Source organism: Macadamia integrifolia, chromosome 1, assembly GCF_013358625.1.
Source record: "Macadamia integrifolia cultivar HAES 741 chromosome 1, SCU_Mint_v3, whole genome shotgun sequence".
NCBI lineage: Eukaryota > Viridiplantae > Streptophyta > Magnoliopsida > Proteales > Proteaceae > Macadamia > Macadamia integrifolia.
The window spans coordinates 31,566,781-31,593,158 of NC_056557.1; the positions used below are offsets into that span (position 1 = coordinate 31,566,781).

The 26,378-nt window shown below is 39.2% G+C and overlaps 1 protein-coding gene across 1 annotated transcript; it reads left to right on the forward strand.

Moving 5' to 3' along the window:
- Nucleotides 1-22,344: 22,344 nt before the first annotated feature.
- Nucleotides 22,345-25,669, forward strand: LOC122074603 (peroxidase P7-like). The gene is made up of 4 exons (XM_042639500.1): nt 22,345-22,656; nt 23,718-23,909; nt 24,602-24,767; nt 25,089-25,669. The coding sequence occupies exons 1-4, from the start codon at nt 22,435-22,437 to the stop codon at nt 25,478-25,480; spliced, it is 972 nt and encodes a 323-aa protein (XP_042495434.1). The 5' UTR covers nt 22,345-22,434; the 3' UTR covers nt 25,481-25,669.
- The last annotated feature ends 709 nt before the right edge of the window (nt 25,670-26,378 follow it).

Sequence of the window (26,378 nt, forward strand, 5' to 3'; positions counted from 1 at the left end):
TTCCTCAAGTGGGGTAATTGGTGTCAAATGGTAGAAAGCCCCCAATGTTAATGTACAAGTTCAACCCAAGAGAGTGAAAATCCCATAAAAGTGTGGAAATTGAAGCTTACATGTCAATGATAGTAATACCTATCATTATACAACCAAGAATATGTAAAAATTTCTATTATGACATTGAAGTGCAAGGAATGAGAGAGAGATTTCCAATTTTGGAAAAAAAAAAATGATCATAAGGGAAATCGAGGCATACCACCAACAAGTGTAATTCAAATATCATTGCACCAATACATAATGGTAAGTGATTCAAAGTTGTTCACAAGTATGGAACGAAGTGAAGAGAATCATAGAAACCCCAAATTTTTTTTTCAAGAGACCTAACACAAAAGAGATGCATTTTCATAAAAATGAGATGGAATTGCAAGCATATACAAGTTTTCATGATCTTTCCAGCAATGTAAGTGCAAATCAAGGATAAGAAATCCCAATTGAGTTGTTAGTTGGGGAAAAAAGAGAAGAAATAGAAGAAAACCCCAAATTGGAGAAATTAGGGCATGGTTTAGGATTTTCTCCCATAGATTGGGTAGTAAAACCCAAAACTATGAATGAGTCACAAAGAAAGCATCATATTCTCATGGAATGACTATTCTATGGAAAGAAACATGAAAAAGTCAAGTTTTGGGAAGTATAAATGGATTCAAAACCCAAAATATATGTTTCAAGAAGAGAAATGGAGAAGAGACTTACTTGAGAGTGAAAGGTGCTTGAATCTTTCAAAATCCGTGGAATCATTGAATGAAATCGTGAGTGGATGCGCCAAGTAACCCTCCAAAATCACCTTGAGTTGAGCCTAAGTGTAGAAGATGGGAGAAATGAAGATCGACAAGGCTTAAAAGCCTCTTTAAGTCCGCCTCAGGTTAGACCGACGGGCCCCAACTTGAGCCGACTACCGATGGCCACCCGTCGATTGGGAAAAAAAATAATAAATAGAATAATAATAATACATTATTAACAAAAAAAAATGAGAGGGACCACCGTCCTACGTGTTGAAGTGCTAGCATAGTACTCTCGGGGCTAAGCTGTGGCTGGATGCAAGACATCATACATTACAATACCCCATGTTTTGACATATGATTATGTATCCTGGTTGAAAGTTTAAGGTCAATCTAAGAGTGTGTGAACCATAGAGTGAAATTGATTTCATGGGCTATGTCATAGAATGGGAAATAATTATGTGCTTATGTAAATTCTAAGGTATTTAACTAATGTTTTGTGTACGGTATGATCCAGGTGCGAGGATATGATGGTATGCACTAGATCCGGTAGCAATGCTCGAGGAACCTCATGTGGTCCTCGTCCTATTGGTCGACCACCAAATCCTCGAAGGTCCTGCTCTGTGGGGGCAAACCCCACTTCTATAATCTCAAGAAACCCTTGATCAGGGTGTGGCACAAAGGGACCCACCTTTGACCACACTTCTAGATCCTCCATCTATTATCACTCCGAATGATGTTGCGACCATAGTTCAGCAGTCATAGTAAGCCTTCTAGCAACAAATGCTCCAGCAGCTGCAAGCATTTATGGCTGCTATACAGCAATAGTTAGACCTTCCTCAACCCGATCAATATCCTCGGATAATTACTCCACAAGACCCACCTGTAGGGTCTGGTATGGGACCACAAATTGGAGGTGCACCACTTGGTATGACACCACATGAGAAAGCCAGACGTATACCTCCAATTCTGCCACTCAGCACTCCTCCATATATGGTGCCCCCTCCGTACCCTTACTATCTGGCATATGCACCCAATTACTCGTCGACGAATAATACGACAAGGGTATTGGAATCTTTCAAGAGGAAATTACCACCTGTATTCTCTAAGGTGGGGAGTGATCCTCTAGAGCCGGACCAGTGGATCTAAGAGCTGAAAAAGATATTTGAGGTAGTTGAATGCACTGAGGCACAAAAGCTTATTTGTGCAGGGCTACAACTCAAGAATGAAGCCAACTCTTGGTGGCAAGCCTCTAAGCCTATATTGTTTGCCGCACATCCAGAACCCACATAGGAGTAGTTCAAGGAGTTATTTTTAGTAAACCATTATCCTCGTAGCTTCAGAGACCGTAAAGAGATGAAATTCATGGCCTTGATTCAAGGGAATAAGACTATCCTTAAGTATCAGTAGCAGTTTGAAAGCTTGTTCCATTTTGCCCCTAAGCATATGAGGTCAGCTGAAGAAAAGGCTACAAAGTTTCTATAGGGATTAAAGGTATCTATTGGTTCAGTGCTCGAGGTCTTAGATTTGACAGATTATAGCCAGATTGTGCAAAAGGCTAAAACTGTGGAAGATAAGCAGAAGGGAGAACAATCCCTCACACCTAGATTGTGGAAGAGGACTAATCCATTTTCGGATATGGGCAACTCATCCAAGGTATACTGTGGGTCACATAGTTCTGGGCCTATATATAGACAGCCCTATAGGCCATCTGGCTACCTTCCTCGACCAGCTGGTGGTTCGGGCTCTACATATTTTTGCCTAAACACTAGTACGGTGCCTACAGTCACAAGGCCACCCTGTCCCCCATCTACATCAGGTCAAGTACAAAGGGTCCCTGCCCCAGTTTTGGCGTCACAGATCCGTTACTTTAATTGCCACTCTTATGGGAATTTTGCCAAAGACTGTCGAGTTAGACTAGCCTTATCATCCAGTCAGCCCTCTGTGTACAGACCTCCCTTAACTCGGGGGAATCAACCGCAAGAAAGAATGTATACCTTATCAGCTAAGAAGGCTAAGGCCAGCACATAAGTGGTAGTAGGTACATTTTAATTTAAGATTTTCCTTATGCTGAGTTTTGATGACCTGCTATACTTATATGCATTGTTGCACTAGGTGTTCCACCTATATTGGGCATACTAGCCTATGTCTTATTTGATTCAGGAGCTATACATTCGTTCATATCTAAGAGATTTGCTGAGAAACTTGGTATGTCACCCAGGACACTAGATCATGAGATGATTGTTAGTATGCCTATAGGAAAAGTTACACAGTTGATGGAAGTGTATGGGCCATGCCCAGTTGAAATCAGTGGAAAGAAATTGAATGCACAACTCATCAAATTCAACATGCAGAATTTTGATGTTATACTGGGCATGGATTGGTTGTCAGCCCATCGAGCTAATGTGATGTGGGCCGAAAAATTAATTAGGGTGACAAATGATGAAGAGAAAGAACTGATATACCAAGCAGATAAAATAAAACGGCCTAAAAAGGTCCTCATCTCTGCTCTTCAAGCGGTAAAGTTGTTTAAAAGTGGATGTCAGGGCTACTTAGCATTGGTACTTGATGTTGATGCAAAGGTTACACCTCTAGAAAAGGTAGAGGTGGTTAAAGAATTTCTTGACGTCTTTCTAGATGATCTGATGCATTTACCACTTGATAGAAAGTTGGCATTTGCCATAGACTTGATTCCTGGAGCAGCTCCAGTGTCAAAAGCTCCATACAGGATGGCACCAGTCGAATTGAGGGAGTTACAGATGCAGTTGCAAGAATTATTGGAGAAGAGATTTATTCGTCCAAGTGTTTCACCTTGGGGCGCCCCAGTATTGTTTGTTAAGAAGAAGGATGGTAGCTTGTGTATATGCATCGATTATCAGGAATTGAATAAGCTAACCATTAAGAACCGGTATCCATTGCCATGCATTGATGATTTGTTTGACCAATTACAAGGTGCAAATGTATTTTTAAAGACAGACCTTAGATCAGGCTATTATTAGCTCAAGATAAAGAGCGGTGACATACCCAAGACAACTTTAAGGGCTTGGTATGGTCACTATGAGTTCCTAGTGTTATCTTTTGGATTAACCAATACACCGGCACATTTATGGATTTAATGAATCGAGTATTTCATGATGTCCTTGATAAAGGGGTAATTATTTTTATTGATGACATCTTGATTTACTCTAAGATGGAAGAGGAGCATACTCAACACCTGAGGATGGTATTACAGAGGCTGAGAGAACAACAATCGTTTGCCAAATACAGTAACTGTGAATTTTGGCTTAAGCAAGTTGGATTCCTAGGACACGCAGTGCCTAAGGATGGAATCGAGGTGGATCTTGATATGGTGAAAGAAGTAGTAGAGTGGGAAAACACCAAGAACGTTACAAAAATTAGAAGTTTCTTGGGTTTAGCTGGGTACTACAGGCACTTCATTGAGAATTTTGCTCGGATCTCAGCACCAATGACTAAGTTAACCAAAAAGGGGGTAAAATTTGAATGGACAGAGGAATGTGATAAGAGTTTTCAGGAATTGAAGAAAAGGTTGGTGTCAGCCCCTGCGTTGGCCATCCTTGAAGGCACAGGAGGAATGATAGTCTACACTGATGCTTCTAAGGTCGGGTTGGGTTGTGTTCTCATGCAACACGGTAAGGTGATAGCATATGCATCCCGACAACTAAAGGAATATAAGAAGAACTACCCCACTCTTGATTTGGAACTAGCCGCAGTCATTTTTGCCCTAAAGATTTAGCGACATTATTTGTATGGGGAGAAGTGCAAGATATACAGTGATCACAAAAGTCTTAAGTACTTTTTCACCCAAAGAGATTTGAATATGAGGCAGAGGAGATGGCTCGAGCTCATGAAGGATTATGATTGTGACATTCAGTATCATCTTGACAGGGCTAATGTAGTGGCAGATGCGTTGAGTCGGAAGGCACAAACCGTGTCACTCTTATACTTAGCAGTCAGCCCACAACTCTTACAAGAGGTAATGCTAATGGATGAAACCCTCTTATATGAAGGAGCAACCTTAGAGCTTGAACTTCAACTAGAAGACACTAAATGGTTAACTGTATCCTTGGAAGCTCTACAGATGCATCCGTCTATTAGGCAAGAGGCGATAATGAAACAACCTTTGGATCTTGAGTTGCAACGGATCAGAATTAAGATTCAAGAGCAAACAATGAATAACCCTGACTTCATTTTAGCCAGTGACGGGGCATTATTTTTTCGAGGTACGTTGTGTGTGCCCGATGATTTGGAGATATAAGACAAGATAGTGCAAGAAGCACATAGCTCTGAGTACTCACTCTATCCAGGAAGTACAAAGATGTATAGGGACCTCAAACAAAACTACTGGTGGCCAAACATGAAAATCACAATAGCCCTATATGTGGTGACTTGCCTTACATGCCAAAAAGTAAAAGCTGAGAGGCATCGACCTTATGGTACTCTTCAGCCACTCCCAATACCAGACTGGAAGTGGGATATGATTACGTTGGACTTTGTCACCGGACTACCACGCACACCTAAGGGGATGGATGCGATTTGGGTGATAGTTGATCGGCTTACTAAGACTACTCATTTCATTCCCATCAAGACCAAATTCTCTATGGCTAAGTTAGCACAACTTTATATGGATAACATAGTGCGCTTGTATGGAGTGCTAGTGAGCATTGTGTCAGATAGGGACCCAAGGTTCACTTCCAGATTTTGGAAAAGTTTCCAGCATGCTTTGGGATCACAAGTGAACTTGAGTACTGCTTTCCACCCACAGACTGATGGTCAGTCAGAGCGAACCATACAAATATTAGAAGATATGCTCAGGGTATGTGCAATAGAAATGAGTGGTGGTTGGGAGAATATATACCACTTATGGAGTTTGCCTATAACAATAGTTATCAAGCTACAATTGGGATGGCTCCATATGAGGCATTATATGGTAGGAAGTATAGAACTCCTCTGTATTGGAATGAGGCAGGCGAACGCCGAATGTTAGGACCCAAAATGGTATAGATGACATGTGACAAGGTCGATGTTATTTGAGAAAGGATTAAGGCAGTTCAATCACGTCAAAAGAGCTATGCAGACATCCGCAGGAAAGACATTGAGTTTTAAGCAGGAGAAAAGGTGTTTCTTAAGATTTCTTCTACTAAAGGGTCGCATAGGTTCCATAGAAAGGGTAAGTTGAGCACGAGATACATTGGCCCATTTGAGATTTTGACTCGGGTTAGCTCAGTAGCCTACATGCTTGCTCTTCCACCTTCGCTCGAAAATGTTCATAATGTATTCCATGTATCCATGCTGAAGCGATACGTTCACGATCCATCCCATGTGTTACCTGTAGAACCAGAATATCTAGAGACTGATATGACCTATAAAGAACAGCCATCCGAAGTCTTGGATCGAAAAGTGAAAACCCTTTGCAACCGCTCCATTTCCTTCGTAAAGGTCCGATGGGCTAACCATTCACTTGAAGAAGCATATTGGGATAAAGAAGATGAAATCCAAGCCAAGTACCCTCATCTTTTCGAACAACCAGATACGTCAATTTCGAGGATGAAATTTTCAAAAATAGGGGGTAAATGTGGATACCCTACTTTTAAAACCTGGTTTACTTACACGGTTGACCCGGTTTAACCATGCAGGACCTGAACCAGAGAGGTTAAGGCGGGTTCCCTATAGACCATGATGGCAAGGATGACTGTAAACACAAGTTGGCCAGACAAGTCCGAGTCAGTGCCAAAGAAGACGGGTGTACCCAAGCTGTGTACATACATGTATCATAAGGCCATGTATGGGTAATGCTGGTATGTAGTCGTATCCTAAAGTGTATACATATTATATATCTTTTACCAAGAGGGAGATACATGTTGAGAGTTGAATTCTATCGTATCTCAATTGTTTGGCTAAGTTTTGACCAACAGGTGGGCGGTCACAGGCGGGTGAATGCGCCCACTAGTGTGACCCACCCATGTGGTTACTAGATATTCTCTAGTATAAATAGTACTTATTGAATTTTTTTCCTTTTTCTCATTTAATGCATTAAAGAGTGGGTGAGAAAAGTAAAGAAGAGAGAGAAAAGAAAGGAAGAAAAAGAGAACGAAGAAGAAGAAAGGAAAAGAAAAAGAGGAAGAAATGATTTTAAGTGACGCCGAAGTTTAATCTTCTCATTCCGGCACCGAAAAAGTGATCCCTAACATGAGACTACGATTTGAGGTGAGCGAAGACTATACTTCTTAAACTTTCTCAAAACCCCAAGTGAAACCCTTGATTTGGGTAGAGTTCCTTGAGATCTTGTTAATCCCACTTGAGATGATGAATCTAAGGTTCAATAGATGGTCTATGTGTTGATTTTGAAGGTTTAAAGAAGTGTTTACAAGATTTGAGAAGCATTGGTGATTTCTTGAGTTAAGAGGTGATTTTGGGGTTTTGGAAGAGTTCTTGAGCAAAGAAGGTAAGATTGCTTTTCAATCCTTAAATCTAACTTAGATCTAAGTTAGAATCATCTTATAAGACCTTAGATGTGTGAAAAATGTAATTGGAACAGCCCCATTTGGTTTTCCCAAGGTTGAGGAGCGTTTCAAAGGAGAAAACCAATTTTCGACCCCATAGGTGGGCAAAGGCCGGCGGGTGAAGCCGCCAACTTGTTGGGGCAGAACCTTAATTCCAATAGGCGGGCGAAGATCGACAGGCAAACCTGCCTACTTGTGGGGGTCCACCGGTTGAACCAGTGGGTTATCTGGCCCGCTTGTTGGATTGACGGGCGATGATAGGTGGGCTGTCTGGCCCACCTGTTGGCCCACCAGTCAGATTTTTTAGCCCAAATGGGCCCAAAACGGGCAGAAAACCTTTTTTTATGATTTTAAACATGATTTAAACATCAAACGTCATTAGTTTTGACTCCAAGGTGGTGAAATATTAACCTTATTCGCTTATAATAGGTTCCACTAGAATTTACATTTCTCACACCGGATCTCACCCGTACCGAATGTGAGCTTTTGCCTGACAAGTAAATGGGGAGAGGACATTTGACTTTATTTTAAGACTTGTTTTTGCATCATTAAATTGTATCTAGACTAGCCATGTCATCATGCAAATTATGTGTAGATTAGTCATCCTCGTATGCCATTCGCACGCATTACTTGTGCATTCTAAACAAATGATTTATGATATGTGTGTTGTGCGTTACATTCTTAAGGCTAAATGATTGATGTGCTTATGTGATGAATGGTTGGATTACTATGCATGATGCATTATTAGACTAGACGCTATAGTCGGTTTGGAAACAAGTGCATTCGTGGCCCGTGGCATGGGATGCGGTAGTACTATGCAGTCGTACTTTTTCATATAGGAATATGCAGTTTTGGATTATCATTCCCTGTGCTACGAACCTTTTCAATAGGGGTTGAGTTGTTGGGTTATCACTTGGGGGGAAGCAGTGGTCGCAGTTGTCGGGTCACTGTGGCGGTTAGACATATGCCCGGTTAGTCTTTAGGACAGTTGATAATCTTAGTGGTATATTCAAGAGGGTCAATCGTACCACTTTTAAATTGTCGGGGTTGGCACCTTTACATTTCTATCATTTACTTTTATGTTGAGAGCTAGTCGTCGGCATGCTTTACTTTTCTGAGTACTCACAATGGGCCTTCTCTGACAACCCTATGGGCGTATCACGGGATGGAGTTCATGACTCGTATCCGGGGCATACGCACACTGTGGTTGTAAGTAGCACATAACCAAAGACTTAGTAATGTTATTTAGGTGGATAAGATTAAAATGAATTGCATTACATATAGTGAATATGGATGTGAATGTTTGTGTGGTCATTCTTTCCACTTACTGAGCTAGTGAGCTCATCCCACGTGCACACCTCTTTTAGATGATTTTGAAGGTCACCCGCCTGAAGATCAAGAGTCAGGCCCCATAGTCGAGTTTCCTATTGAGGATTGGTGGGTCCCTGAGGAGTATGAGCACCGTGCTGAATGCATGTGCAAGGGTTGTACTGCGGGACCGCAGTAATGACACCGTACAGGATTTTGCTTTTTTTTTTATTTTTGATGATCTCCCCTTTTGTGTACTTGATACATAAATTGTTATTCTTTTTGTGTAGATATCATGCCTGCGGGCTCACATGTACTTAGCTATATGCTACAATTTGGGTATCAAGTATATTGGGGATATTTACAGGTAATTTAAGTCTTCCGTTGAATTTTTGAACACTTATCTTGATGTGGGTATGCTGTGGTGGGGTACTGTATCAGATGATCCTGGTAAATTTAGGTTAATCGGAGTTAACTCGATCACCGGTCCGATTCTGTGTGAACGGGGTGTGACAGTGATTGTGCCAGGTTCCTCTAGTCCTCTTTTACTGAATGCTTTGGCATCAATTGTCCTAGAAATTTGGTTAACTACGTGGATGTCAGTAGGTGGTGGAAATGCAAAACAAATGTCGTTGGATTGAAGGATCAGTCATGATCCCTTACTTTATCTAGTTGGAAAGGAATGATAGGAGGTTTAATAGAATCTCTAGCACTCAAGGTCAGATTTTCTCGATGGTGTAAGAGACAATCATGCTGGCTCTAAGATTTTAAAGGGAGAAAGTGCACTGTTGGGGATTTGTTGTGTGCGAATAAGCTGAAAATTCAAATCCCTCAAACTCAGTCGTAGTGTATCAGGGAAGTTTTTTGGTGTGTGCCATCACCTAGGTTGGTGAGGTTAAATGTAGACGGGTGTTCCCTTGGAAATCCAACGAGGGCAAGTGCAGGTGGAATTTTTAGGGATTTAGCTTAGGTGAAATGTCATTTCAGATCTTTCCTAAAGGTGACAACAAATTATGTCACAGAGTTCCGTGCTTTGATGATGGGTCTTATGATGGCTACAGATTGTGCTTTCTCAAGGCTTTAGATTGAGTGTGACTCGTTGGTGGTGATAGTGATGTCATCAAAGGGGGTGGTTCCTTAGTTTACTCATCAAGGATATCTAGCTCTCCAGAGAAACCTTTTATGGACCAGAGTAGAAGATCTCTCATTGTTTTAGGGAAGCAAATCCAATTACAGACTATCTGGCTAAGTCTGCAATAAAATTTGAGTTTCTAGTCCACTCTCAGAGTGGCCTCCATCTATTAGGAATTTCCTAAGTGATGATGGCCTCTACAAACATCAGTTCAAGATAGACTAATATCTTTGTGGTGAGCTAATTAAATAGGAGCTTCTCTATAGTTCCTTTCCTGCCGATGGCAATACCGAATGTGGGATTGAGCCAGTAGTAGGCTATATTGTTTAGCTTTAAATTTTCTCTCTCTAGGTTTTGTGATACTTTTTTTTTTATTTTTTAATACAAATTCCCTTTTAGCAAAAAAGTGAGATCAACTCCCAAGTATTGGATAAAAATCAGAAAAACAATCCTGTCGATGTATGGCACACAAAATTTCGTCTATTAGACGAGCCGCGACACCTCCCAGAATTCAAAATCATCCAAAATTGATCAATCTGACCCAACTTGGCCATGGCAGAACTAAATAGGACTTAGGTGGAACAGCCTAGCCCTTGGTGGATCCATCCAATTCCCATACGTAATTTACCGCCTCACATTTTTTGATATTTTGATATTTTGATATGTACCAAAATGCTTTTGCACTAACAAAGGGTGTCAATTCTAGGCTCGCACCGAGCCTGACATGTTTATGGCCTGACCTAGACAGCCCTAATTAATAAATGTGTCGGCCTTGAAACATGTAGTACACGGTGCAGCCGCCTAGCTCGATGGGCGCCCAACCGGCCTGACACATTTACAAGCCCGACTTGAACCGACTCATTTAAGCTCAACCTAGCCCGACCCCTTTAATACTACTAGTATTTTTTTTTTAATATTATTTGTATTTAGTGCTAAGGCTATGTGATAGTTATAGTTAAGATGGTGGTGATTGTTATCTGAACATTCATCTTTTTCAAACATAATTTAATTGATTTACACTTGCTCAACTTGGGTTGTGTAGGCATAGTTTAATTGATTTGTGTCCCACTGGGTTAAAGACCGAGTACCTTAGTAACTTGGCTACTTTCATCTTTGGCTTAATCCATTTTAACTATGGGATCTTTCTTTGTTATGCCTATATTTGCCTCATTTTATTGGTAGTCCTTTCAAGCACATCTAAAATACCAATTTTAAAGAGGACCTGTTTAAAGCTTGTTTAAAGTTAAATAGGTCTATAGCCTAGTTAAGGCCCGATTAAGGCCCGTTTATGGTAGTCCGATCAAAGCCCAAGACCGATTGGCCCGATTATCAACTGTACGATGCCCATGCTAGCTAAGCCTGTTTAGCTAAATGGGCATTCATGGTGTAGCCCTAGAAATTGGCTGAGCTTGATTAGGCCTGATCGAGACAGGCCCGACCTGACCGATTGACACCCCTAGCACTAACCCCTAGAAATGAGACTTAATTTTCTTCATAATTAATTTCATATATAGAACCATATCTTGAATTCCAAAAATCCAAAGAAAATGCTTTGTTAACTTCTAAGTTTTCAATTCTGAAATCTCAGTGTCCGTTAGAATACCAAAATTCCACAGAAATCCCAAAAAATCCTAAAAATCATAAAAATCCAGATTTTCCCCAGAAAAACCCTAGAAAGTCCTAAATTACCTTAGAAATTGTAGAAAATTCAAAAAACCCCTAGATAGCCTAGATCTTCCATAGAAATCCCAAGAAAGTCATAAAAAGCTGCGAATTTTTATAGAAATTATGGAAGAACAAAAAAATCCCCAACAAAAATTCTATAGAAACCCTAGAAAGTCCCAAATTTCTATAGAAATCTTGGAAGTCATAGAAATCAGAAAATTGCTAGAAATTCCACCAAAGTTCTGAAAATCCGTTTACTCTAGAAAAGAGAGCAGAAGGTCAAGTTTCTATCCCTGGTTAAAGAATTCTTTAAAACTTCATGTTCGATGCAAAGAGGCCTTCCCCTTTCTGGCCGTCATCAAACACTGAACTGTAGTAAGCCTTTTAATCCCAATGTAAATCCTTCTAAACTTTTTTGATATTGCAAAGTTTGTCAAGGGTAGTAAGAGCATAGCTGTAGAGAGAACCAATAGTACAAGAGGCTAAAGGAATATTTTGGTTTCTCAAAAACTGCTGAGTGTCTGCACCAAGAGGCTTTGGAAGGGAGTTTGGAAAAACTTGCTTAAGATTTTCATAATCAAGACCACCAATTTTGTGAAACCGATCAGTCATTCTGAAAAAATGTTTATCAAGATCTGATCTATTAAGTAAGCAACACTTCATTTGGAGAAATTTATCATGGGCCTTTAAGAGATTATTTGAGACCGGACCCAAAAATTCTTGATAGAGAGTGGTAACAAACTGGCTTTTTGTGAGCTGGACAATTTGAAGTTGTTAGTAAGCACCAAGAGCTAAATACCATTCTCTGAGTTTTCCTTGGAGTCTTGCAACAAATTTGGACAAGACAGTTACAGTGGTAGCTCCTTCATGGAGTAATTCTGCATTTATTTAGGAGTGGAAATCTGTAATTCTTGAGACCTATTTGGAGATAGGAATATCATCCAGCGTGAAAATTTGTTTTGGATCCTGATTTTGGTATGGGGTAAAGGGTGGAGGTGGAGTAGGATTAGGTCTGTGTTGGGTATTAGGAGGATTGTGAATTTCAAGGTCATCATCCATTTCTGAAACATGAGGGGTTGTTGGGCGAGGACTTTCATTCATGAGAGAGGGAAGAGGATTAGGAAGGATAAGGTTTGTAAGAGAGTCAGACATAATGTTTACAGAGGGGGTGACCATGGTATGGATAGACTGGGTAGTGGTGGTAATAGGGGAAATGGGTAGTTGAGGTGGTTGAGATGGTTTTAACAGCACCGGAGGTGGGGTTGTTGGATAAGAAACTATCATGGGATACGGGGTAAAACAGGGGGTGTCTTGTAGGGCATCTGGTTCTTCTTCACTGAGATCCATCAAAGCAGCAGTAGACATCCAAGCTAGAGGAAGTTTGTCAAGAGTACGTCCTCCAGTAGCTCTGGTTCTTTTTTATTAAGAACATTGTTGTCTATGAATTTCTTTAAGTTCTTCAATTGGAAATGTTCTCGGAGAAGAGACAACTAGAGGAGCCTGAGGGGCATACATAGCAAATGGATCTTGCGAAGTGAAGCTTGGAATTGTCACAGGAAGTGGTTGTTGTCTGCTTGTTGCAGGAGAAGGAGGATGAGTCCTCTGAAGACTATGAAGCTGAGCTTCGAGGTATCGAAGATGTTTCTCTTTTTTATCAATAACAGCAAAGGCAGTAGTGGTATCTGCCACACTTGAAGCAATTTCTGCAAGTTCTACATGAACTTGATAATTTCTCATCATAAAGACTATAGAAGATAATCATGGTGAGTCAGAGTGCCTTGAGTTTGTTGGGTTTGGGCAAGAATTCATTCAAGGTCCTAATTTTGAACGACAACATTTTCTACTTGCTAGTTCAAAGCTGCTTCTACGGGGGATATTTTAGAAGTTGTCCAGTAGGGCGAATTGGAGGCTTAATTTTCCAAACATGCTGAACACCATGAGTATCGGGGCTAGAATCAGAAGGACCAGGGAAATTTTTAAGAGGAGAAGAAGATGAGGATCCTGGTGTGTACATACAACATGGAGGAATAGGAGGAGGTGGGAGATCTGGATTTGGGGGAGGTTTACAAGTACGAGGAGAAAGAGGTTGAGGAGATCTGGGTTGAGCCATTCTCTCTCCCTCAAAACCAGCTTATTAGGAGAAGGTGCCCAGGGACTTAATAATAGACCATAGACAGGATCCACGAGTGATGTGGGACTAAACAAGGGATTACCTAGATAGACATGCACACACTCTCCCCCGGTCCACCCGGCTCTGATACCAGATCTGGGTTGACCCGTTCTCTCTCCCTCAAAATCGGCTTATCAGGAGAAGTTACCCAGGGACTTAAGTATAGACCACGGATGGGATCCACGAGCATTGTGGGACTAAACGAGGGATCGCCTGGATAGACACGCACACACTCTAAAAGGTTGAGGAGAAATCGTGGTATCACCATACTTGACAAAGAAAAGGTATTTTGATTCATCACTAAGGGGGCCTACAGAGGAATCTCCTGACTCGTAACGTTCTCGTAGAATAGATTGAGAAGATTTTCGTCTTAAGGAGGAATGAGACTTAAAGATATAGGAATCATCATAATCAAAGTCTTGGAGGCGAGATTCACAGTCACAGAAGTCAAAATATTTATGACCAGTAATCGGATCAGAGAAAAAATAGAAAGGGCCTCCTTGAGAATCAAAAGATCGGATTAGAAATTTTTTTGGATCATACCAAAGGAGGTTGGAAAGGGAGTAGAAATGGTTTGAGGTTTCGGGTAAAGAAACCTAATTTCTACTTCACCGTTAGAGTGCTAGATATATTGGGGATCTGTGGACTGAATGGGTTCCACAAAGGTTGGTTGATGAGTGCTGGAGACCTGTTGTTCATAGGCTGTTACCCATGAGGAGGGAAGAAGATGAAGAAGTTCATCTCTAGAAATCTATCAGGGGTCATAGGTATAGCAAGGAACCTGGGTGGAGTCCATAGTTATGAACAAGACGTCCTCTTGATGGCCTGTAAGGAGATCAAAAGCATGATTTTGCAATCGATAGGCCATTTGGTAGTATAAAGTAGCAACTTGAGTTGTGGCTACCTGAGGAACACTAGTAATCTGGATCTGCAACTTTAGGGCTATGGGAAGATGAGGATCTGAAAGAGGAATATTGAAATTAGGGTATAAGGTTAAGAAAATTGTTCCTACATTCAGAGTGGTCTGAACAGTGGCTATTACAGCATGTTGGTACTGTAAAAATCGACTGTCAAGAAGGGCTATCTGAGAGACAACTGGAAGACCTTTTTGTCCATGGAAAGAAAGGGCAAATTTGATTGCTCTGAAGTGGAGGTGAGTATAACCTTGTTGTTGTCACTGAGGAATCAGATCAAGAGGTATTTGAAGAGTAAAAAGTTATTCTTTCTCCATGGCAGGAATCTGAAACTGATCAAAGTGAGAAGCCTAAACCAGTTCTTTTAGGGGTGGAGTCTTCTTTGGTTTAAGAAGAGCTATCCATCGAGAGGAAGATCAAGTTTTTGGAAAGAAAGTGTAAGTGTTAAGAAGAGGAGAAGGGATAGGAGGCAAGACTTGATCATAAAGGACATAGGAGAGTTCATAAAGGTAATCCAAGGAAGAGGATGAAGACCGAGATGAAGTTGATCGTCAAGGGGAAAAGAAAAGGGAAGAAGAAGGAGAAGTCATGAGAATTTAGAAAGCAGGCATACTCCAAATCTAAACCATCACAACTCAGCTAGTCGAGGCTGATCAAGAACCCCCTGATCATGGTGCCTAACTTCAGAGCAACCCGAGCCAAAAAGGGCACGAAATGGCATCCTTAGCCTGAAAGCCCACAACGCTCAAAGGTCTTTTTCTGACAGAAGGAACCATAAGCAGTGATTACTTGCAAAAGGGCATAGCCTAGACTGTATCTTTAGCTAAAATAGGTTCAATCCGAAAGAGAGGGACGGCCAGAGGAGGAGATTAGCCAGAGAGGGAGAAGAGTGGTTTTGATACCATTCTTTACTCAATGGTTTTAGGCAAAACCAAACTTGAACTTTCATTAAGCCAAACTGGCTACTTATAAGGAAGTACAACCAAATATTACATGACACATGTATATTACACAAGATACAATAAGTAGGAGTAGGACCCACTTATACTGTTGACCGACACTACAGGACCACATCAACAAAATACACTTATACTGTTGACCGACACTATAGGACCACACCGACAAAACACGAATACAAATACAAATACTAAAAGCTGAAAAAATAAAAATACAAACAAGCTACAAATACAAGCAAAAGAAAAGTATGTCTTTATAATGAAATAAGAGAGGTATCTGAACTATCAGAACTGCTGGCTAGATAGGTACTGGCAGTGTCAATGAGCCAATCATTATAGGTATCCAATAGTTGTTCAATGCAGGGGTCAGGTAGTACACCTATTTAATGAAGTTCTCATGCTGTATCCATACGAAGGAAGAGAGGAGCCGAAACTTGGCTTGGAGAGATATCATTAACAGTGCACATATTATTTAGAAAGGATTTCCACTCATCCCTATGCTGAATTCGGGTGGTAAAAAGGTCATAAGGCCTAATGTTTAACACATGAAAATCAGGAGTATAATGGATGTAATGGTAGGTTTGTTGGTTTTCAAGAGTTTGGGGAATGAGAGGAGGACGATGGAAAAGTATGGTGATGTGGTTCTGACTAGGGTTTAAGTGTTCAACAGTATCCTCTGGAAGATGAGAGGATAAGAGGTGTAACCAATGATCTATGGGATCAAAAAGTTGAAGGAAATAGAGGATTATGAGGTTGGGACGTGGATGACCTCGGAGGGGAAATGTCCAACGGGAGGTAAACTAGTGAATAGTGGCAAGGGAAAAGCTTAAGGCAATGGTGTAGGCTGAACAGAGATGCCAAAGGATGCATTTGTAAATAAGGGGAAGATCTTAGAGTTCTTGAAGGGTGGTGAAAGAAAAAATGATGAGAAATAGATAGTTTAGGTGGAAAGAGCTTCAGGGTAAGACTAATCTGTCGCGTCGAAGGGTGACCTCTAGTAGTTGGATTGCTGTGACTTTACTGTAAGAAATGACCTTTCTCAGGGTTAGGTGTTGCAGTATTGCAGGTGGGAGATTTGGTGGGAGAGAACAACAAAGGTTATGGCCAGATAGTGGAGGTTGAGAGGAAGCGGCTCCTGGGGTAATAGGGAAGATCAAAGGTATGACGAAAAAGGTGGAAGTTGGTTGGGAGAGGAAGTCTGCCAAAACATTATTTTTTCCTTTAATGTGTTTTACATCAAATGACCATTTTGAAAACTACTGAGCCTATCGGAGGAGTTGGGCATGAGGGAGAATTTTCTGCCGGAACTCAAGCATACGGGAAAGCTTGACATATCGAGTTCGACAAGGAACTTATGACCAATAAGATAGAATTGGAATTTCTCAATGCTGCACTTGACTGCTAGAATCTCTTTGAAAGTTGACTGGTAATGAGTTTTAAAGGGCTTGAAAGATCCACTTTTGTAACCACAAACAGTTCGCAATCTTGCTGAGTTGTTTTCTTCAAGAAGAACTATACCCCAGTGAGTATCACTTGTATCTATTTACAAAATTCTTTTACTATCAGAGGGAATCTGGAGGATAGGGAGATTTTATGAGAGCTTTTTTAATGCTTTGATAGCAGCAGTGTGAGCTGAAAACCTAGGAGGAGCTTTCTTTTTCAAAAGTTGATGAAGCAATGAGGTATACTTGATCTACTGTGGGAGGAATTCTGTCATGTAGTTTACAATTTTGAAAAATTATTGGACTTGATTCTTTGTCAGAGGGCCATCAGGAAACTGTTGGAGAGATGTGGCAATATGAGGCTGAAGTTTATATTTTCCTTTTGGGATGGATACTTTGAGAAAATCAATGGAAGAGACACCAAATTGTATCTTCTTGGGAGAGAGCATAAGACCATATTCTTGAATAATTTTATAAAATTGCTGAAGAAGTTGTAGATGTTCTATCTCATTTTTAGAGAAGAGAAGAATGTCATCAATATATATGAGGGCATGGTCTTGAATAGGAGCAAAAATTTTCATCATGGCTCTCTGTAAGATTGATGAAGTTGTTTTCAAGCCAAAAGGCATTACTGTCCATTGCATATGGTATCCAGGAACACAAAAGACTGTTTTTGGTCTATCTTCTGGAACTATTCTAAGTTGCCAAAATCCTACTTTGAGATCGAACTTGGAGAAGATATTAGCATGGGCTAGCTGGAGAAGTAAGGTCGGACGAGTTGAGTGTGGGAACTTGTCATCAGCCAAGAAGAAATTTAAGGACTGATAATTAATCACCATTCTCATTTTTTCTCGAATCTGATCTGTCTGTTTGTTGACATAAAATGCTTGGCATGCCCATGAAGAGAAAGTTGGTTCCAAAAGACCTTGAGACTGCAGTTGTTGGATTTCTTGAACTGCTAATGAAAGATGTTCTGGATTCATGCCGGGATGGCTGGCCTTTGTTGGATTGACATCTTCATTTTTTTTGAAAAGCAATGTTATGAAGAGATCAGAGTTCTGCCATAATGGATGCGAGCACTTAGTGAGGAACTCTGTATGAGAATCTGCACAGGATGTGGAAAGGATGTATCTTTTGATATCTTCAAACAAAGGAGGACCTGTAAGAAAAATGTTAGAAATAGGGGGACTAGGGAAGAATTTCTTGTTTATATATAAGGCCTTGGGGAGTCCAACGAAGAGGGAGGAGGCCAAAAATATCAAAACCTATGATGAGGTCTTTTCCAAGGAAATAGGTTCCTAAAATAGTATGGATAAAAGACAAGGTAGGGAGGAGTTGAATTTTTATGGGACTTTTAGACACAAGGTTGACATGAAAAGTTTCACCATTGGCTACGAGGAATGGAAGAGGAGGTTCTCGGGACTTCCAAAGATGTTTAGGAAGAGTTTTGGAGTCATAATGGTGGTAGCAGCGTCAGTGTCCAAAAAGGCTATGACCTTAATGGGTTTGGCATATGGCTCAAGTATTATCTGAACTGTGACATGTGGGAGAGAAATAGTATGACAAGGTGGGGGAGATTTTACTGGTTGAGGAGGGGGGACAAAAGAGATAATTTGGTAGAGGGGATCAAATTCCTCCGACTCGGAGAGAGATGACTCTGGGTCTGAGTCAGTATCTGAGAAATCAATAGAAAAAAGAGAGAGATCTGTGGGAGACTCGTCAAGAGAGTATAGAGATTCAAGATCTGCATCATGGAGATCTTCCTGGTGAAGAGAAGATAGCATATGCATGACTTTGTCTTTTTTCTGAGAGAAGAGACAATTCTTTGCAAAATGTCCTTCTTTTTCACAAACATAGCAAGAGGTGGATTTGTTCTTTCCTCAAAATTGTTTTTTTTTTTTGAAGGAATTTCCATTTTTTCTTGAACTTTGGAGATTTAAAGTGGAAGTGCTTCTTCTTGTGCTTACGATGTTGAGAGAAGAGTGGAAACTTTCTATGATGAGAGGATTTCTTGGTAGAACAATCACAAGATTTGTCACATTTGCACTTGATCTTGAGATAAGAGGTATCATAGGCAGAAGAGACCTTATTAGATCTATCTTGTAAATTCTTCCAAACTTTTTTGATGTTGCAAAGTTTGTCAAGGGTAGTAAAAATATAGTTGTAGAGAGAACCAATAATGTAGAGTTCATTGATACCATGTTCTAAAATAAAGTAGTATAAATACATGTCCATTACACATTTTGTATGAAGCATACTAGTGTAATCAATCAAATATAGTCATGCATGTGGGTATAGAACTCTTTTAAATTTAGGGGAAAATATTCAAAATATGAACATCTGGTAGAAAGAGAGGTTTTTCCAAATGGGTAGGTGCTTAATTAATAGCTTTCCATTCCCGTTACCTGAAGTAAAATTCGAGCTCTATCCCTTTACTAGAATTGTGCTTCTCAACAGAATTCTAGACCCTCATTCTAAGTAGTGATTCCAACGATTATGTTTTTTCCCATCTTCCTCTATCATTGAGAAGAAGAGACTCCATCACGGTGGTGTAAAGATAAAAAAATAATAACAACCCTTCAAGGAGAGAGGGATCACAACTCCCGAGAAGGGAACCGACCCCCGATTTGAACTGAGGCTCCAGTTGCTATTTCTTACATTGACATGGGAGTGTGGGACCTCAACCTGCCCCCAAATTTTCAATCTCATCTGACCTTCCACGTAGTAGAACTAGGTGCATGTACACTAAGAGATTCAATCCAAAACAACCATTTAGGAAATCAAGTCCCATTCATTATTTATTTAATAATTTTTTTTTCCATTCAAAAATTAAAATTAAAAGCAGGGGAGAGGGATAGGTATGCCGCCGATATCAAGTATGCTAGCGGATAGCACCAATAGGAACACATGATGGAGTATCATTCATGAAGGATATGGGGGTCATTTCAGAAAAAAGAGAAGAGAGAGATAAACACAATGGATGCTAGCAGACTTGATATCGGCGGCTTACCCAACCTTTTCCCTAAAAACAAATACTCTCTCTCTCTCTCTCTCTCTCTCTCTCTCTCTCTCAAAACAACCATTTAGGAAATCAAGTCCCATTCACTACTTATTTAATAATTTTTTTTTCCATTCAAAAATTAATACAAATACTCTCTCTCTCTCTCTCTCTCTCAAAAAGAAAACCATAACGTTTTCTTCTAAAAAGTGGAAAATTTGTAAAGATTTTCAGGACATTAAGACAAGGTTTGATTCAATGTCTTCCTTATACAGTCTTGTTCAAGGATTAAAGTATCGGTATCAGTCGCCGTATCGGTCGGCCAAAATTAAGATACGTATCGGAGGGTATCGTATCGTATCAGAGATACACTAAGATACGCTAAAGATACACACATAAATGGATAGGAAACATTTTTTTAAACACTTTTGCATAAAGAATTTGTTAAAAAAAGTTATTGATAACATGTATTATGCATAAACACTAAATTGAGGGTATCGTACTAAGAATTCAAGGTCTGTAATTGTCCCATAAATGTAAAATCCTTGTTCTCAACCTTGATTTCTACTTTAAATGTAAAGAAATATGGTTGACAGCAACTTTAGAACAAAAACCCTTCAAAAAATCGTTTTTTTTTTTCTGAAAAATTACCCATATTGGCCATTATATGACCGTAGTGCCGATACGTATCGATACTCACCGATACGTACCGATATATATATCGATACTCACCGATACGTGCTGATATATACCGATACGTACCGATCGATACATACCGATACTCACCGATACGTACCAATACAAACCGAAACGTACATTTTACTTCATTTTATATTTTTCATAGAGTCGTATCGAGGCATGTCGTATCGTATCGATGTGTATTAGTGGTGTATTGATGCATATCGGTATGTATTGTAGGACATATATCGATACGAAATGATTTAAAAAATTCAATGTATCGTATCGGTGTGTATCGTATCGGCTGACTAAATTTAAGATACGTATCAGAGGATATCATATCGGTATCGGAGATACTTAAAACCATGGTCTTGTTTATTTATTTTGTTTGGTATGTGGAAGTCTAGATTTTAGTTCTGTCGAATCCATTGCTTTTCTTTATAGTCTTTCTTTATTTTATTTTGGTGGAGAGAGTCTTTCTCTATTTGTGTTTTGGTGTGAGGAAGTCTAGATTCCTATAGTTGTTAGATCTGTTGTTGGCGTGCCACTCGCTATAATTCAAAGTTGCAAGTACTTTTCTTCCTGATTGATTAATCTCAGAGGTCTAAAAAAAAAAAAAAAAAAAAAAGAAAGAAATCTTTCCATTGCCAAGTTTGGAAGAAAGGTTAGCTTTCTATGGTCCACTGAACTTTGCCTTATCTATCATAGCCATAATTCCCGTGTAACTACTAATTTACTTGTTATCAATCAATTTCTCTAAAGTTCAAGTGGATTTGTGAGCTTTTTCTCCATTCCACCAATTCTGTTAATCATGAAACTTAAAATACAAGTATACATCTTGTTAGATTTTTGTTTTTTCTTCTTTTGAATGTTTGGTAAGAAAATATGTCGGTGACAAGAAGAAGTCCATATCAATATGTCGGTGACAAAGAAGAAGTCCATATCATCGTGTGTTGCGAACTTGAGTAAAACTCGTGTTAAAATTAAATAAATGAATAAATCAAAAGCTAGTTTTACGTAGAGACTGCCCAAGTACAGTTTGGCTCAGGTATCATGTGAGAATGGTGTAGAGACATCTTTACCCTCCATCTTAATGCTGACACCCGAGTCAGATGTGCATCAATAATAGGATGTAAGGGGGCATGCGTCTCCACCTGTCACCACATGGAGACCTGATCCAGATTGTTGCAAGTACCTATATATTTTCATATCATTATTTACATTTGATGTGAAATTATTCATCCTCCTGTAATCTCAGCATGTTCTAATGCTTTTAAGTCTTTTAATGTTTTCCCATGTTTATCATCTTTTTTTTTTTTCCATTCAGCTTGTGCGCACCTCGTCTAATCTTGGAGGAGACTAACGCAGTAATCCACCGTCAAAATTTCCATATTTATCATCTATTTTCTTTCATTGATAACGTCTTAGCCTTCTCTATTTTCTTGCGTCTCCCCTTCTTCCTATTTTTCCTTCTTTCTGTTTAACTTTTTGACGAGAGTTCCATGTAATTTTGACAAGTAAAAGAACACGCCGGAAGAAGTTTGACTTGGCCCACAAACTTATCTAAACTTCATTGTCAATCCATCGAAGGACAACTCATTTATTTTTGCAGTTAGATTTTCCTTCAATCATCTAACTCATTTATTTCTGTGGATAGATTTTCCTTCAATCATCTATCAATCTTCAATGATCATCAAAACGAATCCTCAGTTCCAAGTACTAATACGTGAATGTGAACACCGTAAAATGCCATGCAATAATGGTCTTTGGGATTAGGTGACCTGCTAATGCCAAACTTGTTGACAAGACCTTATATATATCTACGTACCTCCACCTTCAACTATCATCTCAAGGCTTAACTTCCTTGTGAAAGTCCTACAATGGCTTCTTCTTCTTCTTTCAGGGTCACTCCTACATTATCTCTTCTTCTACTATTACTTTTGGTGGGGAGCTCCTCTGCTAAACTCTCCACTGACTTTTATGCAAAATCTTGTCCCAAACTTGAGCCTACAGTGAAATCTGTTGTTAAATCTGCCATTTCCAAAGAGAAAAGAATGGGTGCTTCTCTGCTTCGTCTCTTCTTCCATGACTGCTTTGTTAATGTAATGTCTTATCTTTTTCAATGACCTTGCTCTGTCATTCTCTAGGTTTTCCTTATATGATGTTGCTTGATTTATTTTTCTAGCTTAAATTTTTATTTTTTTCACTGTAATTTATGTTTTTCCCTTCAAGGCTTTCAAACTACCAATATATCCTTGCATGCATGTTGTGTCAAATAAAATATTATCAGAGTGACTCCCATCAATTTTTGTCCACATGGAAAGATGTGGAATTTCTGACCGTTGGATAGATATTTCTAGGATGAAATTAATTATATGTCAAATTTCAAGACCTAATATAATTAAATACTCTCTTATATATTGACATATATTATTATAATTTTCCACCATTGATCTTGTAGTCCATGTTTCATTTTTCCACCCTGCTACTTATTTTTTGGATTGAAAATTCATAAATAAATATGGGACCTTGAGACTTGGCCCATCCAAATCTGCCACATCGTAAAAACCGAGTGTGGATCAAGTTTTCATATGAGAATCATTTTTGTACTGTCTAATCCAAACACATGGAATCCATCACCTAGTTTTTTCTTAAGTAGATTTATTCCATTTGTGTAGATCAATCTTGTTCAAAGAATGATTCTCGTATGAGAACTTGATCTGCTCTCGCAAAAACTTGGGTCATCCTAAGAAGAATGTGAGGACTACCCTTCCTAGAATGGATAATTATGCCCAAAATATAAGGGGCAACTACTATCACTCTATCATTTTTTTATACTCAACCTAAATTTACGCAAAATCCTCTACCCTATCAAACAAACCAATATATATATTTTTTAATGATTCCTAAAATAAACAAAATTCCACCTCTATTTCTCCCCTACTATTATGTAAATTTCTAAATTAGCCCTCTACAATCCCCATAATATAATAGTTACCACTTACTACGTGGATCATTGTTGACCCTAGGACGTGTCTTTCTTGTTACATATGTTATGTATGCTTGTGCAATTTCTTCGCTAGTTTCATCTCTCTCTCTCTCTCACATATCTTTACCAAAAAAATATCTCCCTCATATGGACTCGGCTTGTGTTATTCTATAGGGATGTGATGGATCGGTACTGTTGGATGACACGTCATCCTTCACCGGAGAGAAAAATGCAAAACCCAACAAGAATTCAGCTAGGGGATTCGATGTAATTGATGATATAAAGACTGCTGTAGAGAAAGTGTGCCCTGGGGTTGTTTCCTGCGCTGATATTGTGGCCACTGCTGCCCGAGACTCTGTGGTCACGGTAAGTAGTTTATAATATAGTAGTGTAATTTTTTTATTATTATTATAAGTCAACAAATGAATATTATTAAGATTATTAAGATATTATTTTAATATAATTTTATTTACAAGTAATGAGTGAGAAAAATCATTGAGCTATTGTTCCACCTTCTGCCTTTATAACTTGAATTTTAAAGAATCTATTGAAATGTTTGGAGTTATTGGAGTATTATAATGGTGCGTCAAGTTGACAGTCAACACTTATTATTATTAGTCATAATCCGTCAATTTTTTTGCATGAATCTTCGCACTTGTTTTTGTTTGGAATCTCTATGTAACTGACCCCATTAAATTAAGATAAGATCTTGGATATTGTTATTGTTGTTGTCTCACGTTGATTTAATTTGATCCTTGATACCTTGATAACTTCATTTATACTTGAGGAGCTATACCCACCTAAAGCCGCTATATCCACCTAAAGCCTTAAAGGTTTTGGGTAGACCCATAAAATTTGGATAAACATGAACACCCCACAAAAAGTATATATATTGGAGGAAGGTTCAACGTACAACAGAAACTGACTAGTATTAGAGCTGATTCTGTTTTCAAAGTGGTGGTTGGCAGTCGGGTTGAAAATGCATAAAAGACTTATATTAAAATTTGAACTTCTTGAAAATTATGATCGACTTAATTGGTTGTTTGGGATTATTTCAGCTTGGAGGGCCTAGTTGGAAAGTCAAACTTGGAAGAAGAGATGCTAAAACAACCAGCAAATCTGCTGCAAATAACGGCATACCCCCACCAACTTCAAGCCTAAGTAACCTAATCTCTAAATTCAAAGCTGTTGGTCTCTCCACCAAGGACATGGTAGCTTTATCTGGTGAGATTTTTTTTTTTTTTTTTTTTTTTTTGAGAGTACTATGTCTTTTAATCCATCCCTTTTAAAAGTGAAGGGCCTTTCAGAGGTTGCAGGTCTTGAGGTCCTTATTTAAGAAATATATGGGGTTTTCAGTAAATTTCTTAGATAGAGTTTGCTATATATATACATTGAGGATATTTCCTTTAAAAGCAATCTGAGAAAGGTGTGAACACGAGTAATTGTAGACAATTTTTTCAAATCACATAAATTTTTATGACTGTGATTACTGTTTGCGATTTTCCCCCCTCTCTCTCTCTCTAAATACCTTATTCATTGAAACAGGTGGCCACACAATTGGACAATCAAGGTGCACTAGTTTCAGAGCCCACATATACAACGATACCAACATAGACAGTTCCTTTGCCAAGACGAGGCGAAAAAATTGCCCCAAAACTTCTGGATCTGGAGACAACAATTTGGCACCTCTGGACCTTCAAACCCCAACTTCTTTTGACAACAACTACTTCAAGAATCTCATCGCACGGAAGGGAATCCTCCATTCTGATCAACAGTTATTCAATGGTGGATCCACAGATTCCATTGTGAAGTCATACAGCAGTAGCCCTAGCAAGTTCGTGTCAGACTTCACGGAAGCCATGATCAAGATGGGAGACATCAGCCCCCTCACTGGCTCTAAGGGACAGATAAGGAAGAACTGCAGGAAGGTGAACTAAGGGCATGGAGTCTATGCTTGAATGAATCAAAGTTTTTATTTAATTAGTCTTAGGATCTCAGTACTCTCAAGGATTTTTTTTTTTCTCTCTTTTGTAACCTTGAAGAGAGTCGTGTGTCTCTTGTAGCCTTTACGGTTTGATTTTGGCCTTCTGGATTTGTTATCGTGAATAAAATCGTGTCTCAACAAATATAATTGTGTTCTTGGGATTAACATATTCTTAAATCTTAATAGATAAGAGATTGTGTGGCTTAAACTCTCTCTCTCTCTCTCTCTTCTCTCTCTCTCTCTCTCGACAAGTGGGTTGGTTGTTAGAGGAAGCAGAGCTAGGTGTCTCTCGAACAAAGGTGTAGAAATCATATCTGACTGTACAAACTTTCCTAGGATGTGACATATGGGCAACCCAGCATCTCTTCCAACTGAATTAGGTGACCAGCATCTCTCGCTATCGGTTCTTCATGCCACCTTGGTTCCATGCCCTTACTACTGTGGCCCCAAAAAATGGAAATTTTTTTCGGGGCCGTAGGAAATTTCCTGCTACCCGTAATCATAGGAAAATAGAATTTGATTCCTACTAAAAAGAGTATTTGAGAAAATAGAAAAATCTAAAGGGATATTTTGTAATTCATAAGGGTTTCAATTCGACACCAGTGATAATAAATAGCAGGAAATTTTCTATTGCCTAGCTAGGTTGTAGGGAAATGTTGCCCCTTATTAAGTTGCATTTGTTTTACCGTAAAAATATATTATGGGACTTTGTGAAAATCATATGAAAATATATAAGGATTAAGAAGGATGGAAAATATTTTACTAAAATTAAATATAATCAATATGTTGTTTTTCAAAACAAGTGATGATATCTCAATTATTGGTACTCTTGGCACCCAAGAAGAATTACA